This window comes from Dictyostelium discoideum (genome assembly GCF_000004695.1).
Source record: "Dictyostelium discoideum AX4 chromosome 1 chromosome, whole genome shotgun sequence".
Taxonomy (NCBI): domain Eukaryota; phylum Evosea; class Eumycetozoa; order Dictyosteliales; family Dictyosteliaceae; genus Dictyostelium; species Dictyostelium discoideum.
This window is the reverse complement of record NC_007087.3, coordinates 1,476,570-1,491,398: the sequence shown is the minus strand read 5'-3', so window position 1 is coordinate 1,491,398 and position 14,829 is coordinate 1,476,570. Positions and strand designations below refer to the sequence as shown.

The following is a 14,829-nucleotide window of genomic DNA, read 5'->3' as shown; positions in this document are numbered from 1 at the left end:
TTTTTTTTTTTTTTTAATCCACCAACAAAAAAAAAAAAAAAAAAAAGATATTATATATCTTAAAAAAAAAAAATGGCACATTACAGCGAAACACCATTAACACCATTACATTTTTTAAAGAGTGATGAAATATTATTTTGCATTTATGAAGAATTTGAAAATGATGAGAGTGCAGATCAAAATGAGAAATTAATTTACTTTTATCCAGATATTCCTCATGTTAATAATATGATGAAAGTTAATTTTGGTGGTGGTATTCATTCAATGTCAGGTATTAGTGGTGATTTCTTCACTTCATCACCAATCGATTATATCACATTAGAAAGACATGTCCTATCATTAAAATTAGTTGATCGTTATACAATGGTATTATGCACTGATATCGATATTGCACCATCAACAGTTTCAAATCATTTAAATCATATTTATAAAGCTTTAACTTTTTTTTATAAAACTTTAGGTACAATTTCTGTAAGTATATATAATTTATAATTTTAAAAACATATACGTATATACTAATCGTAATACTTTTTTTTTTTTTTTTTTAATATCAAAATTTTAAAAGAAAGAAAAAAAGAAACTCGAATTCGAATTAAATGAATTAATGCAAATTGTAACAAACAATATATATAAAAATATAATGAATCCTTTTAATCCATTACCATATACACCATTACCAAATGTAAATATTATTATTATTATGTATAATATACATATGGTGTATAATACTAATACTATTATTATTATTAGAGATCACAAAGATTTTTTATACAAGCATCACATTTAATTGATAGTATATCACAAAATGATCATTTAGGAGGTGCAATATTCTTTAGAAATACAGTATTATATAGTAATTTCGAATTGAAAACTACAACTAAATTCATATTGGATAAAATTGAATATAGTAGAAAGAATGCAACTAATCCATTAATATTACAACAACAATCATCACAACCACAATCACCATTACAATCACCATTGAACATGTCAAGTTCATCCTCTGGTTTAGGTAAAGATAGTTCTTCAAATATTGGTGGTTTAAATTCTGGTGGTTCAAATTTAAACAATTCAAATAATTCAAATGGTAATGCACCACCACTTTACATTCCTGAAGATTATCATCAAACTGTTTATATATCACCACAGGAATATACAAATTTAAAAAATAAACATATTAATACTGATATAAATCAAAATCAAAATAATGTTTTTAATATAAATAATGTACAACAACATCATCATCATCATCATCATCAATCAAATAATAGTTATAATAATTATAATAATTATAACAATAATAATAACAATGATAATGATAATAATAATAATAATAATAATGATAAAAAGAATGAAACAGAATATATTGCAGTTAAATTATTAATAATTTATTGGACAGATTTAACTATTGCATTATTAACAGATATAAATCCAAATACACAATTTACAATTCATTTAGAATTTAATAAGATTAGATTGAATCATAATAATCGTATATTACAACTATCAAAAGATTTAGAGCAATCGTTTGACAATAGACCTTCACCACCAACAATATTACACAGTACAACCATTTCACCATCGAATGGATTTCATTTCTTATCATATGATTCTCTAACTAGTATGGCTGTATCTGGTGGTGTTTCAACAACAAATGAAGAGAATTTCATAAACACTTGTACTGTAGTTCATGATACTTTTCTTGAAAATCCTGATACAACTCAAATGTTTTTAAAGAATCAACATGGTGAAATCTTTTGTAAGAAACAATTTGGTCGTGAAGTTTATTATCAACCAAAAGTAATCTATTCAAATAATAGATTTTTAGAGAATTCTGATTTAATCATTCAAACTCATTTAAAAGATCATAATATTAATATATTATAAGTTTAAAGTAAAAAAAAAAAAAAAAAAAAACTATAAAAAATAAAATTATCTTTTTCTTCTTTTTTTTTTTTTCCAGCTTTAATTTTTTTTTTTTTCTTTCCACTTTTACTATGCTGCCACAATTTGCTTTAATTCCAAAAAGTTACCACAAACTTTTTATATTTTTTTTTATTAAACTCCAGTTTGGTCGATTGCCTGTCCATTAAAATAAAAAAAAAATAAAAAAAAAATAATTAAAAATAAAATTTTTAAAAAAAAAATCACCAATAGCAATGGCGATACAAAATCTTTAGAAAAGACTTTTTTTGTTTTGGTTTTTTTTTTTTATAACCATTTTTTTTTTTTTTTTGAAATACATAAAAAAATATTTAATCTTTTTTTTTTATTTATTTATTTTTATTTGAAAGTGTTTTAAATAATAATAATTAGTAAAAAAAAAGCTATATTAAATCAAATGTTTAAATTATTTATTATTATTACATTTTTTTACTTTGTAAATAATTCTTTTGGGTATGATAATAATGTTTGCAAACATTGGTGGATTGATTGATTTATCACCATTGACTCTACCAAATGGTGGTTATTATGCTGGATCATTCTTTGATTATCCACCAAAATCATTCTCACTACTTTTCAATATTTGTGGATATGCAACGAGATGTAATTCCTTAGGTAATAATACTAAAAACACCAACGCAGAAAGTTGTGCATTTTATCAAAATGATGACACTGCTCCACCAATGGGTTATATTGACAAAAGTGAACTGTTTGAAATTAAAAACGGTGTTTCATTATCATATTATGGTGGTAAAAATGGTACAGCTCAATTTAAAATTTATTGTGACCCACGCCACATCATTGAACATCTATGATTGTATTAGAATAAATAGAGTAGTTCCTTTATATAGATGCTCAATGATTTCAATGTATGCTTGTCCAATTATCTCACCTACTTCTTCTCCAACTATTACCCCTTCTACTACTCCAACTCAAACTCAAACTCAAACTTTTACCCCTTCTCCAAATCCAACCTCAAATCCTTCAAATATTATTTATAATAGTTTCAAATTTTTTGGTAATCTATGCCCAACAAGTGGTTATAATGTAACAGTAGGAAATTGTATGAATCTTTGTGATTTTGAAAGAATTTCAATTTTACCAACAGATTTCAAAATACTTTTGAAATTCAACTGTTTTTATTTACAGATAAAACTTGTTCAAATGCTTTTGAAAATATTAAATTGGAATGTTTTAATAGTACTGGATTCATGATTGACCAATTTGAAGTTTACTGTCAAACTTTAGTTCCCACAACTCCTCCTAATCCAAGTTCGGCTACAACATTTTCAATTTTGAATTCAATTTTATTTATTTTTTCTCTTTTTTTTTATTTTTTTTAATAAAATAATAAAATATTAGAAATTCCAAAATTTGTGAATAATAAAAATTTAGGTGTCAAAAAAAAAGTGTTTTGGGTTTGCCTGGGGCAACATTATTTTTTTTATTTTTTTTTTATTTTTTTTACCAACCCAAAACACCTTTTTTTACTTTTCAATTTCCAAAAGTCCTCACAAATATTAAAAAAAAAAATTAAAAAAAATTAAAAAAAATTAAAAAAAAAAAAAAATAAAATTACCAGAAAAACAAAACAAAAAAATCTTTTCAAAAAAAAAAAAATCGTACAAAATTGATTTGTAATTTCCAATCATTGTATCAAACCACCCAATTTCCTAGGACAAAATAAATGAAAATAAAATAAATAAAAAAAAAAAAAAATCTCCTTTTGACTTTCTATTTTGATTGATTTTGTCCTAGGGAATCGGGAAATATATATTTTTTATTTTTTTTTTTATTTTTTTTTTTCTATTTTTTTTTCTTTTTTCTTTTTTTTTTTCTATTTTTTTTTCTTATTTATTCTTTTCTTTTTCTTCATTATTCAATAAAAAAAATACATTTTTAAATATTATAAAATGAATAAAATAATTATTTTTTTAACTTTTAGCTATTTGTTAAATTTTTCATTTGGTTATAGTAATCATGTTTGTCAATTGAACACAGCTCAAGGTTTAATTGATTTATCACCATTAACCTTACCATATGGTGGTTACTATGCAGGATCATTCTTTGATTATCCACCAAAATCATTCTCGCTACTTTTCAATATTTGTGGATATGCAAAGAAATGTAATAGTTTAGGAGGTAACAACTTTTTTACCAATGCTCAAAGTTGTGCTTTTTATCCACAAGATGGTACTGCTCCACCAATGGGTTATACTGATAAAAGTGAAATTACTCAAATTTCAAATGGTGTTTCTTTATCATATTATGGTAGTAATACTGGTGTAACTCAATTAGACATACTCTGTGATCCATCCTCTAAAAGTTTAAACATCTATGACTGTATTAGAATTAATTCAGTAGTTCCAGTATTTAAATGTTCAATGTATTCAATGTATGCTTGCCCCAATTAATCCAAATTCTCAGCCATTCGTTTAAAAACAAAATAATGACAACCAAGAGAAATATAATAAAAATAATAAATAATTAATTATTCATTTAGTCTTTTTTTTTTTTATTTTTTAAAGGATTTTAATTTTTTTTTAATCTTTTTTATTTTTTTTTTTTTCTATTAATTTATAAAATTAGTTTCATTTCAAATAAAATGTCAGAAAAATTTCCAATATCTATCACCCAAAAATTTTCAAATGATGTTTCCTTATCGTATTATGGTAATACTGGTGTAACTATACTGTGATTCATCCGCTAAAAGCTTAAACATCTATGACTGTATTATAATTAATTCAGTAGTTCCAGTATATATAAATGTTCAATGTATGCTTAATGTCCAATTAATCATTAAACCAATCATTAAAATAAAATATTATTTAATTTTAAATATTTATTTTAATCTTTTTTTGGATTTTAATTTTTTTATTTTATCTTTTTTATTTTTTTTTTATTTTTTATTTTAATAATTTTTAAAACAAAAAAAAAAAAAAACTATTCACAATCAAAAATACCAATTAAACACAATCAATTTAAAGAAAAAAAAAAAAAAAAATCTTTTTTAATAATTTTTTTATATTATTTTATTAATTTCTATTTATTTTAATAAATTTTTTTGAAAAGTGATTTAAAAAAATAAAAAAATAAAAAAAATAAAAAAAAATATATATATAACCCTCCAATAATTTTAACCAAACACAAAAATGATAATCACCCCTCAAACAAAAATAATTACAACCAAACACGAAAATAATAACAAGTGAACAAAAAAATAATTAAAGAGAAAAATAATAATAATAATATTTAATTATTATATTATTTAATTAATTATTTAATCTTTTTTAATTTATTTTTTATGAATTTTAATTGTTTATTTAATCTTTTTTTCATTTTTTATTTTTTATTATTTCTATTTATTTTTTAATATATTTTCATCCACTTCTTTCCTTTTTTTCCAATATCCACCACCCATAAAAATTTCAAAAAAATTTTCTTAAGAATTAAATTAAAACAATAATTTTCTTTTTTTTTAATTTTTTCCTAGTGACTCGGGAAATTTTTTTTTTTTTTTTTTTTAAACTTTTATTTTTTTCTTTTTTTTTTTCTTTACTTTTTTTTTCTTCATCACCCAATAAATATTAAAAAAATGAATAAAATAATTATTTTTTTAACTATAGGTTATTTATTTAATTTTTCATTTGGTTATAGTAATAATGTGTGTAAATTAAACACCAAGCAAGGTCTAATTGATTTATCACCATTGACTTTACCAAATGGTGGTTATTTTTCAGGATCATTCATTGATTATCCACCAAAATCATTCTCACTATTTTTCAATATTTGTGGATATACACAAAGATGTAATAGTTTAGGAAGTAACAACTATTTAACCAATGCTCAAAGTTGTGCTTTTTATCCACAAGATGGTACTGCTCCACCAATGGGTTATACTGATAAAAGTGAAATTACTCAAATTTCAAATGGTGTTTCTTTATCATATTATGGTGGTAAAAATGGTACAACTCAATTAGACATATACTGCGATCCATCCGCTAAAACTTTAAACATCTATGATTGTATTAGAATTAATACATATGTTCCATTATATCAATGTTCAATGTATTCAATGCATGCTTGTCCAATTAATCCAACTACAACCTCAACACCAACCTCAACACCAACACCAACCTTAAGCTCAACACCAACACCAACCTTAAGCTCAACACCAACACCAGAAGGTCTAAAACATAAATGTATTATTAATAATGAAGGTTTAAGTTTTACATCAAATAGTTCAATTACTTGTAATTATAAAAAGAATTCTCAAAAAATTTTATGTAATTCAATTGGCGTGGAATGTGAATTTGTTTTTTAAATAAATAAATAAATAATTTAAAATTATTTATTAATTATACTACATCTTTTTTTTTTGTTTACTTTGGTATTTTTTTTTTTCTTTTATTTGGTGTTTATGAACAATTTTTATCAGTAAATAAATGTTTATTATATTTTTTAAAAATAAAAAAAAAAAAAAAAAAACAAAAACAATAAAAAACCCAAGTGAACAAAAACAAAGATGTAATATAATTTAATATTAATAATGATTCACAAAAATACCTTACCTTTTTTAGTCAAAATTAAAAAAAAAAAAAAAACTATCACAATCGAAAAAACCAATTGGAGTAAGTGTTTAAAAAACAGAATTTTAATTAATTTTTTATTTAATCTTTTTTTAAATAAATTTTTAAGTATTTTAATTATCAATTTATACAATTTTTTTTTCTTCATCATTCAATAAATATAAAAAAAATGAATAAATTATTATTTTTTTAACTTTAAGTTATTTATTAAATTTTTCATTTGGATATTGTAATAATAATGTTTGTAAATTAAACACAGCTCAAGGTTTAATCGATTTATCACCATTGACTAAAAAAGGAGATTATTATTATACACGATCAATCTCCGACATTCCTTATGGAGAATTAATGCTCTTCCTTTTTTTCAATATTTGTGGATATTGTCCAAAATGCAATAGTTTAAAGAAACGGACAATTTAACCAATGTTCAAAGTTGCCTTTATTTTTATAAAAATGAAACTGTTTACCAATGACTTATATTGAAAAAAGTGAAATTACTCAAATTTCAAATGGTGTTTCCTTATCATATAATGGTAGTAAAAATGGTACAGTTAAATTAGACTTTTACTGTGAACCATCAGCTATTTTAAATACCAATCACTGTATCAGAATTAATTCATTAGTTCCAATATATAAATGTTCAATGAGTTCAATGTATGCTTGTCCAATTAATTCAACACCAACTCCAACACTAACACCAACACCAACTCCAACACCAAGTCCTACAAGTCCAAAACATTAATGCACTATTAATAATAAAGGTTTAAGTTTTACATAGAAAGAATTTTCAAAAACTTTTAAGTAACTCAATTGACTTGGAATGTGAATTTGTTTTTTAAATAAATAAATAAAAAATTTTAAAATTATTAATAAATTAAATTAGATCTTTTTTTTTTTGTTTTTTTGTTTTTTTGTTTTTTTGTTTTTTTTTTTTTTTTTTTTCATTAAAATGTTCAGATTAAACTTGTTCAAATAGTTTTGACTAATGTGAAATTACTAAAAATTCAATGGTGGTGTTTCTTTATCATATTATGGTGGTAAAAATGGTAAAGTTCAATTAGACGTTTTTTAAAAAATGTTTTAAAGAAAAAAATAATAAAAAATTTAATAAATATTTATTTAAATAAAGAAATTTTAATATTTGGTGAAACTGGATTTGTTGATAATAAACTTTCTTTTGCACAAGGGGTACCATATTGGGGGATTGCAGTTGTTAAATTATGACCAAGTAATATTGAATAAATTGTACAACCAACTAAACTATCACCAGCACCTGTTACATCTACAATCTTGTTATCTGGTACTTCTGGTGCTGAAAATAATTCAAATTTAAATTCTCCATCATCTTTTTTATAAGCTAATAATACTCCTTTTGATCCCATCTTTGTAATAATATATTTTATACCAGATTCAATTAAAATTATACTATGCTTTTTAATATTTTCTAAATCTAAATAAATAAATAAATAATATTAATAAAAATTAAATATATAATAAATAAATCTAAATAAATAAATAAATTTTAATTAATTACCATTTATATCATTATTTATAATATTTTCAAATTTAATTAAACCTTTTTTAATAATTTCATTTGAAATTTTAATTAATTCATCTCTATTTGGTGAAATATAGGTAATTGAAGATAAAATGAATGATTCAACGATTTTTGAAGATTTATAGACACTTGTTGGTTCGAACCAAAGTTTAATACCTTTTGATCTTGATAGTTGAGCTAAATAAGTCATTGATTCAATTGGAATATTACCATCGAAAACTAAAAGTTTACTTGAGGTTAAATCAAATTTTGAAATGTAGGAAGGTGTAATCTCATCGAAAATATCCATTTGAGCTATTGCAACTGCCAAATCACCACGATCATTCATAATTGCATTGTAAATTGCAGTTTTACTACCAACCTTGATACCAACACCATTGGATGATAAATTCATTTTTTGAAATGATTCCATCAATAGACCAGAGTGAACATCGTCACCAACCAAACTAATAAACAATGAATTCATTTGTAATCTTGATAATACCTCTGCAACATTACGACCAACGCCACCCATTTTAATTGAAATAGCACCCGGATTTGAAGTTTCCATTTGGAAACCACTCTCTTTAAATGGATGAGAAATCATATCGATCACTGCACCACCAACCACCACAATATCATACTCAATATGATTATCAGCCAATTGTTTATTTGGTTTTGGTCCATTTAAACCTTTTAATTTATTTGGACCATTTAATAACAAAGTCTCTGCTGATAATGTTTTAAAATAATTTCTAAGAAAAGTATTTACTCGTTGGTCAAAATAGTTGAAAACTAATTCATCACCTTTAATGGTAGTAGTGCTACTAGTTGGTGATTGTTTATTTTTTAATAAATTATAATAATGTTTAGAAATTTGTGAACCAATTCTAGCATTGTTTTTAACCAATTCAATATTTGATTCTAATGATTTACCACCAGTTTTTTCATTTACTTTCTTTAAGAGATAGGGTGTAATATCTTTACCCAAAATACCATCTACTTTTGATTGTTCAATTGATTCTTTGATTGCACGGTCAATGAGCTCAGAATGTTCATTATCACGTGGTGGCACGGCAACGACCATGCCACTCTTTAATTGAAGTAACTGATTTGAGTAGAGAAGTTTTGCACATTGGTCAACGGTATCCAAACGATTTGGTGTCTTTACACCTGAATGTTTTGTAAAGAATGCTGGGAATTCATCAGAACCAAAAGTCACCACTGTAACACCTTGAGTCTCTAAATATTCCAAAGTCTTTCCAATATCCAATATACTCTTTACACCTGCTGAAACTACCATAACACCATTCTTACCCAACTCTGTTAAATCTGCACTCACATCTAAACTTGTTTCGGCACCCCTATGAACACCACCCAATCCACCAGTGACAAACACTTTGATACCCACTAAATTTGAGAATAAAATAGTTGCTGAAACCGTGGTAGATCCTGTCTTACCCATCGATGTCACCATGGCAATGTCACGACGTGACGTTTTAATTGCATCCTTACCAACCGTTGCTAAATAGTGAATCTCTTTCTCGGTTAATCCAATATGAATTGTACCATTTAAAATTGCAATAGTTGCTGGAATAACACCATATGATCTAACGATTGATTCAACCTCCAATGCAGTTTCATAATTCTGTGGGAATGGCATACCATGTGAAATAATTGTAGACTCTAATGATACGATTGGTTTACCATATCTAAGTGCATCTTGAACTTCTTTTGATATCTTTATATTATAAAATACTTCTTCATTATAATGTGATCTATCAAAAAGATCTCTATCTCTATTACTACCAAATTTTATTATTTGATCATTTACAACATATTCAAATAATGAATATCTCTCTTTAATTTCATCACTACTAAAATAATAATCAATACCAATCTTTGAAAAATATGAAACTATTATTGATAAAATTATAAAATATATAATTTTAAAATTCATTCTTTATTTATTATTTTTTAAATGTTATAAAAAAAAAAAAAAAAAAAAAAAAAAAAAAAAAAAAAAAAAAAAAAATGAAAAAATTTTTATTTTTATTTTTATTTTTTTGTTTTTATTAATTTAAAAAATTGTGAAGATAAAAAAAAATAAAAAACCCTGATTTCTTTTTTTAAAAAAAAATATAATAATAAAAATAAATAGAATTTTTATTAAAAATATTAAAAAATTGGGTAAACTGAAATAATCTATTTTTTTTTTTTTTTTTTATTATTTATAAAATCTTTTTCTTTAAAAAATTATATGGTTATATATAACCAGACAACAATATTATTTTTTTTTTTCTTTTTTTTTCCTTTTTTTTTTTTTTTTTCAAATTTTTTTTTTTTTTTTTTTTTTTCAAATCAACATTCCCTTTTCACCCCCTCCCAATTTTAAAATATAATAATATAATAATATAATAATAATAAATAATAAATAAGAATGAGTCATTTAATAGATTCTTATAAATTAATATCACAAAAATTAAAAAAAAAAAAGTTTCCAATGAGGAAACCAAATTATTCAGAAGCAGTTGATCAATATACACAAGTAATGAATTCATTTAAACGTGAAGGTAATAATATATATGCAGCATTTTGTTGTCTATCAATTGGTAGATGTGAACAAGCAATTAAAGCTTCATCATCAGCAGAAGCCTCATGTTATATTGATGCTGGTTATTTAATATGGGAAAATGAAATTTCAACAAATGAATCTGAAATAATATCATTTGAAGAGAATATACCTGAAGCAATTAATTGTTATTTATTAGCTATAAAAGTAAATTTTAAAAAAAAAAAAACATCATTATTATATATATATATATTTATTAATATTAATTTTTTTATTTTTTTTATTTACTTTTATAAAAAAAAAGATTTATCAAAATTATAAAAGATTTAGTATAATGGGTACATTATATTTTGAAATGGCATCAATATTAAAAAGATTAAATAAATTAGAAGAAGGTGCAGAATATTTTCAAAAGGCAGCAGAAATTCAAAGGACAGAAAGTCCAATAAGTGCAATCAACTCATTAAAAGAAGCAGCATATTGTAAAATTATGGAATGGGATTATAAGGGTGCTTGTGATTATTTAGATTTAATTGTAAATATTGCAGGTGAAACAACACAACCATTAGAATCTAGAATGAATCAATTATCATTACTAAATACAACAACTAATAGTAGTTTTGATCAAATTAATAATAATAGTAATCATAATAATTTTTTTAATGATATTAATAACAATAATAATAATAATAATAATAATAATAATAATAATATAAATAATAATATAAATAATAATACAATATTACCATCATCAGTTAGTATGTCATTATATCCATTTATTTTAATTGAAACACGTGTATCATTATTTTTATTATATATTTTACAAGATAGTTTTTCAAAATCACAAGCACAACTTAGTAAATTAGTAAATGATATAAATGAACAACATTCTCAATATAGTGCAGGTTCTGAATTGTCTGAAGAAACTATCGCAATCTTAAACAACCTATTAATCGCTTGTGAAAGAAAAGAAGTTAATGGTTTACCTGCAATTCAAAGAGAACTTTGGAGTTCTTTAAATGATGTACAAAATGATATTTTACAAAGAATTTGGTGTGCAAATAAAATGCTTTTATAAAATTAAAAATAATAATAAATATTAAATTATAAATTAAAACGATGACTCTAGTCAATATATCCATTTACATTGATTAAATAAAAAAAAAAATAAAAAAAAAAAATAAAAATAAAAAATAAATAAAACAGGTTCTTATCTCCCTTTCTTATTTTTATTATTCATGTATAAATAAATAAATAAATAAATTTAATTTTTTATTTAATTTTATTTCTTAAATTTTGTTATTAAATTATTACTTTTTTTTTTTTTTCTTTAAATTTAAATAAAAAAAGGGGGTGAGGCGCACTCTCGTAAATCTCTGAAGTTGTGCAATACAGAGCGAATGCGTAGAGGTCGAATGATGCAAGCACCAAACATATGACCTCACCTCGAAGAAAAATAAGTTTAATCGAATATGCACATCAACGTGTGATGGCAGAAAGAGATTAAGCTTTCTAGAACAGATACTACACATGATCAAAGCGAGACGCTTCAAGAAGGTACCTTTTCAAAATGAAATTATTTCTTTTTTTATTTAAAAGTATTAACTTTTTATTTTTATGGGTCCTCATGAATTCTTGAAAAAAAAAAAAAAACAATATTCAAAATAAAAATAAAAATAAAGTTTTTTTTTATACATCATTTAATATTATTAATAACACCATGATTTGAGTTAAGAAAATTTTCTAAAAATATTTTATTTTTTAAAAAAAAAAAAAAAAAAAAAAAAAAAAAAAAATTGTCATAAATTTTTAACTTCACTATTTTCACGAAAAGAAAAAAACCCATAAATAAAAAATTATATATTTAAATACAAAAGAGTAGTTTTTTCATTTTGAAAAGGTACCTTCTTGAAGCGTCTCGCTTTGATCATGTGTAGTATCTGTTCTAAAAAGCTTAATCTCTTTCTGCCATCACACGTTGATGTGCATATTCGATTAAACTTATTTTTCTTCGAGGTGAGGTCATATGTTTGGTGCTTGCATCATTCGACCTCTACGCATTCGCTCTGTATTGCACAACTTCAGAGATTTACGAGAGTGCGCCTCACCCCCTTTTTTATTTAAATTTAAAGAAAAAAAATAAAATATAAATTTATAATTATATTTTGGTTGTATTTTATTTTTAAAAAATATAAATTAATAATAAATTTTATAATTTTGAGTAGAGAAAAAAAAAAAAAATGGCGGTAGTCAGCCAAAAAAAAAATAAAAAAATGATTAAAAATTAACACTCTGGTAATGATTTTTTTTACTTTTTCCTATATAAAAATTTTCAATTACAACATTTTCAAAACATTTGGGATTGTGTTAAAAAAACAAAAAAAAAAAACTTATTTTAATCATGATGCAATTTTTTAATTTTTTTTTTTATTTTTTTTTTTTTTTAAAAATTCGTTTAATTTATAACCTTTTTATTTTTTTTTTTTTATTTTCAGATTTCATTTTATTTTATTTTAGTTTTTTTTTTTTTTTTTTATTTTTTCTTTTCACATCATTTTTTTATTTTATTATGTAATAAAAGATAACACACACATGTAGATAGATAAAAATGGATTATTTATTTTTTAAAGTTTTCAAAAACATTGTACTTTTTAAAAAAATATTTAGTTTTATTAAACACGATAACTATTATAGTGATTTTGGTATAAGAAAACTTGGATCATTTAAATATGAAGAGATAGTATCAACCAATTGGATGATAAAAAATCAATACTATCAATTACTCTTTGAAAAAGTCAAAAAAAAAGAATATCTTTTATTCAATGTATATAAAACCAATAAACCAAATGAAATTTATGAACCAAGAAATGAAATTAGAAAAAAGTATGATAAAAAGCATGGTATTAATATTTATTTAAATAAATTTTCAATTTTTAATAAACAAATTGCAATTGATGCCAAATGGTTAAATAATAATAATAGTTATAATAATAATAATAATAATAATAATAATAATAATAATAATAATAATAATAATAATAATAATAATAATAATAATAATAATAATAATAATAATAATAATAATAATAATAATAATAATAATAATAATAAAAGTTTTTATTATTATTTATTTAAAAATTATTCAAATTATTTTATTGAAAATGAAAATATAAAAGAAACTGAATTCTTTGCAATTGAATATGATAATTCACATATATTAGAAATATTAAGTAAAGAATTTAATTATAAATTTAAATTTATATCATTGCAAAGGTCAATTGATATTGGTTCATTTGATTGTGCAACAATAATATATCAACAACTTTTATTGAATAATAAATTAAGTGGTAGTGGTAGTTCAAGTGGTAGTAGTGGTAGTAGTAGTAAATCAAAATTAATTAAATTATGGAATTTATTTTTATCAAATGAAAATTATAATTTAAAATATAATAAAGTATCATCAGGTGGTAAATATAATTTTAAATTTTATGAAACAATTAATTTTTTAATTAATTTATCAAATAATAATAATATTGAAGATTTATTACCATCATTAAATAAAATAAATAATGCCAATGGAATGTTTGAATTTTCAATACACAATTCAACATTATTACAATTATTTGAAAGTGTTAAAATATTAGTCATACTTAGAGACTTATTAAAACCATTTCAAAAATTAATAAATGAAAAAAAGTTGAAATTATCACTTGAATCAGATAATGAATTTATAATTGAAAGAATGATATTCAATAATACAATGGAGTTACCAACAAAATCAGATTTACAATTAATGAAATTTACAAACGAGCAATTAAATTCACTAGTTTCAAATTTTGATAATAATGTTGAAGATACCAATGTATTTAAATTATATAATTGGTTATTACCATTTACAGGATTTTTCACATTTTTTCCAGAAAATTATATTTATTTAAAATTAAAATATTTTAATGAATTTAGTTGGTACAAGAATCAATTTTTATTATCTGGTACATATCATCCAAATAATTTCGCTCATTATGATTTTCAATTATTGTTACAACAAACAAGTGAAAATAAATATTATTTCAAATTACCAATTTTTATATTTTCAAAGAGTAACAGAAAATCACAAATTTCATATTTAAATAATTTTATTAATGATATTAAAATTTATCAAAATTTAATACCATCTGAAAAGAAAC

General features: G+C 22.2%; 9 protein-coding genes and 2 non-coding genes across 11 annotated transcripts in view; 9 read left to right on the top strand and 2 right to left on the bottom strand.

Annotated features, from left to right (window-relative positions):
* Positions 1-72: 72 nt before the first annotated feature.
* DDB_G0268126 (hypothetical protein) lies at positions 73-1,887 on the top strand (the record flags this gene model as incomplete). Its single annotated transcript, XM_642475.1, has 3 exons — positions 73-471; positions 566-682; positions 751-1,887. The coding sequence occupies 3 exons, from the start codon at positions 73-75 to the stop codon at positions 1,885-1,887; spliced, it is 1,653 nt and encodes a 550-aa protein (XP_647567.1).
* A 521-nt stretch (positions 1,888-2,408) lies between these two features.
* Positions 2,409-2,759, top strand: DDB_G0268124 (hypothetical protein; the record flags this gene model as incomplete). Its single annotated transcript, XM_642474.1, has 1 exon — positions 2,409-2,759. The coding sequence occupies one exon, from the start codon at positions 2,409-2,411 to the stop codon at positions 2,757-2,759; it is 351 nt and encodes a 116-aa protein (XP_647566.1).
* A 43-nt stretch (positions 2,760-2,802) lies between these two features.
* DDB_G0268436 (hypothetical protein) lies at positions 2,803-3,159 on the top strand (the record flags this gene model as incomplete). The annotated part of the gene is made up of 1 exon (XM_642473.1): positions 2,803-3,159. One exon carries the CDS (start codon positions 2,803-2,805, stop codon positions 3,157-3,159), a length of 357 nt encoding a protein of 118 aa, XP_647565.1.
* Positions 3,160-3,857: 698 nt separating this feature from the next.
* On the top strand, positions 3,858-4,358 carry DDB_G0268122 (hypothetical protein; the record flags this gene model as incomplete). Its single annotated transcript, XM_642472.1, has 1 exon — positions 3,858-4,358. The coding sequence occupies one exon, from the start codon at positions 3,858-3,860 to the stop codon at positions 4,356-4,358; it is 501 nt and encodes a 166-aa protein (XP_647564.1).
* Positions 4,359-5,539: 1,181 nt separating this feature from the next.
* Positions 5,540-6,268, top strand: DDB_G0268434 (hypothetical protein; the record flags this gene model as incomplete). The annotated part of the gene is made up of 1 exon (XM_642471.1): positions 5,540-6,268. The coding sequence occupies one exon, from the start codon at positions 5,540-5,542 to the stop codon at positions 6,266-6,268; it is 729 nt and encodes a 242-aa protein (XP_647563.1).
* A 734-nt stretch (positions 6,269-7,002) lies between these two features.
* Positions 7,003-7,275, top strand: DDB_G0268120 (hypothetical protein; the record flags this gene model as incomplete). Its single annotated transcript, XM_642470.1, has 1 exon — positions 7,003-7,275. One exon carries the CDS (start codon positions 7,003-7,005, stop codon positions 7,273-7,275), a length of 273 nt encoding a protein of 90 aa, XP_647562.1.
* Positions 7,276-7,648: 373 nt separating this feature from the next.
* On the bottom strand, positions 7,649-10,030 carry DDB_G0268118 (hypothetical protein; the record flags this gene model as incomplete). The annotated part of the gene is made up of 2 exons (XM_642469.1): positions 7,649-7,983; positions 8,068-10,030. The coding sequence occupies 2 exons, from the start codon at positions 10,028-10,030 to the stop codon at positions 7,649-7,651; spliced, it is 2,298 nt and encodes a 765-aa protein (XP_647561.1).
* A 480-nt stretch (positions 10,031-10,510) lies between these two features.
* On the top strand, positions 10,511-11,720 carry DDB_G0268116 (hypothetical protein; the record flags this gene model as incomplete). The annotated part of the gene is made up of 2 exons (XM_642468.1): positions 10,511-10,849; positions 10,947-11,720. The coding sequence occupies 2 exons, from the start codon at positions 10,511-10,513 to the stop codon at positions 11,718-11,720; spliced, it is 1,113 nt and encodes a 370-aa protein (XP_647560.1).
* Positions 11,721-11,995: 275 nt separating this feature from the next.
* On the bottom strand, positions 11,996-12,201 carry rnu2a. The gene has a single exon. It is a non-coding gene (small nuclear RNA).
* Positions 12,202-12,544: 343 nt separating this feature from the next.
* Positions 12,545-12,750, top strand: rnu2c. The gene has a single exon. It is a non-coding gene (small nuclear RNA).
* A 500-nt stretch (positions 12,751-13,250) lies between these two features.
* The window catches only part of DDB_G0268432 (hypothetical protein), a gene marked incomplete at both ends in the record, with an annotated part of 2,895 nt that continues 1,316 nt past the window's right edge, over positions 13,251-14,829 (top strand). Inside the window, one exon of the mRNA XM_642467.1 lies at positions 13,251-14,829. This exon is cut by the window's right edge and continues 1,316 nt beyond it. Coding sequence (XP_647559.1) covers positions 13,251-14,829 — 1,579 coding nt within the window.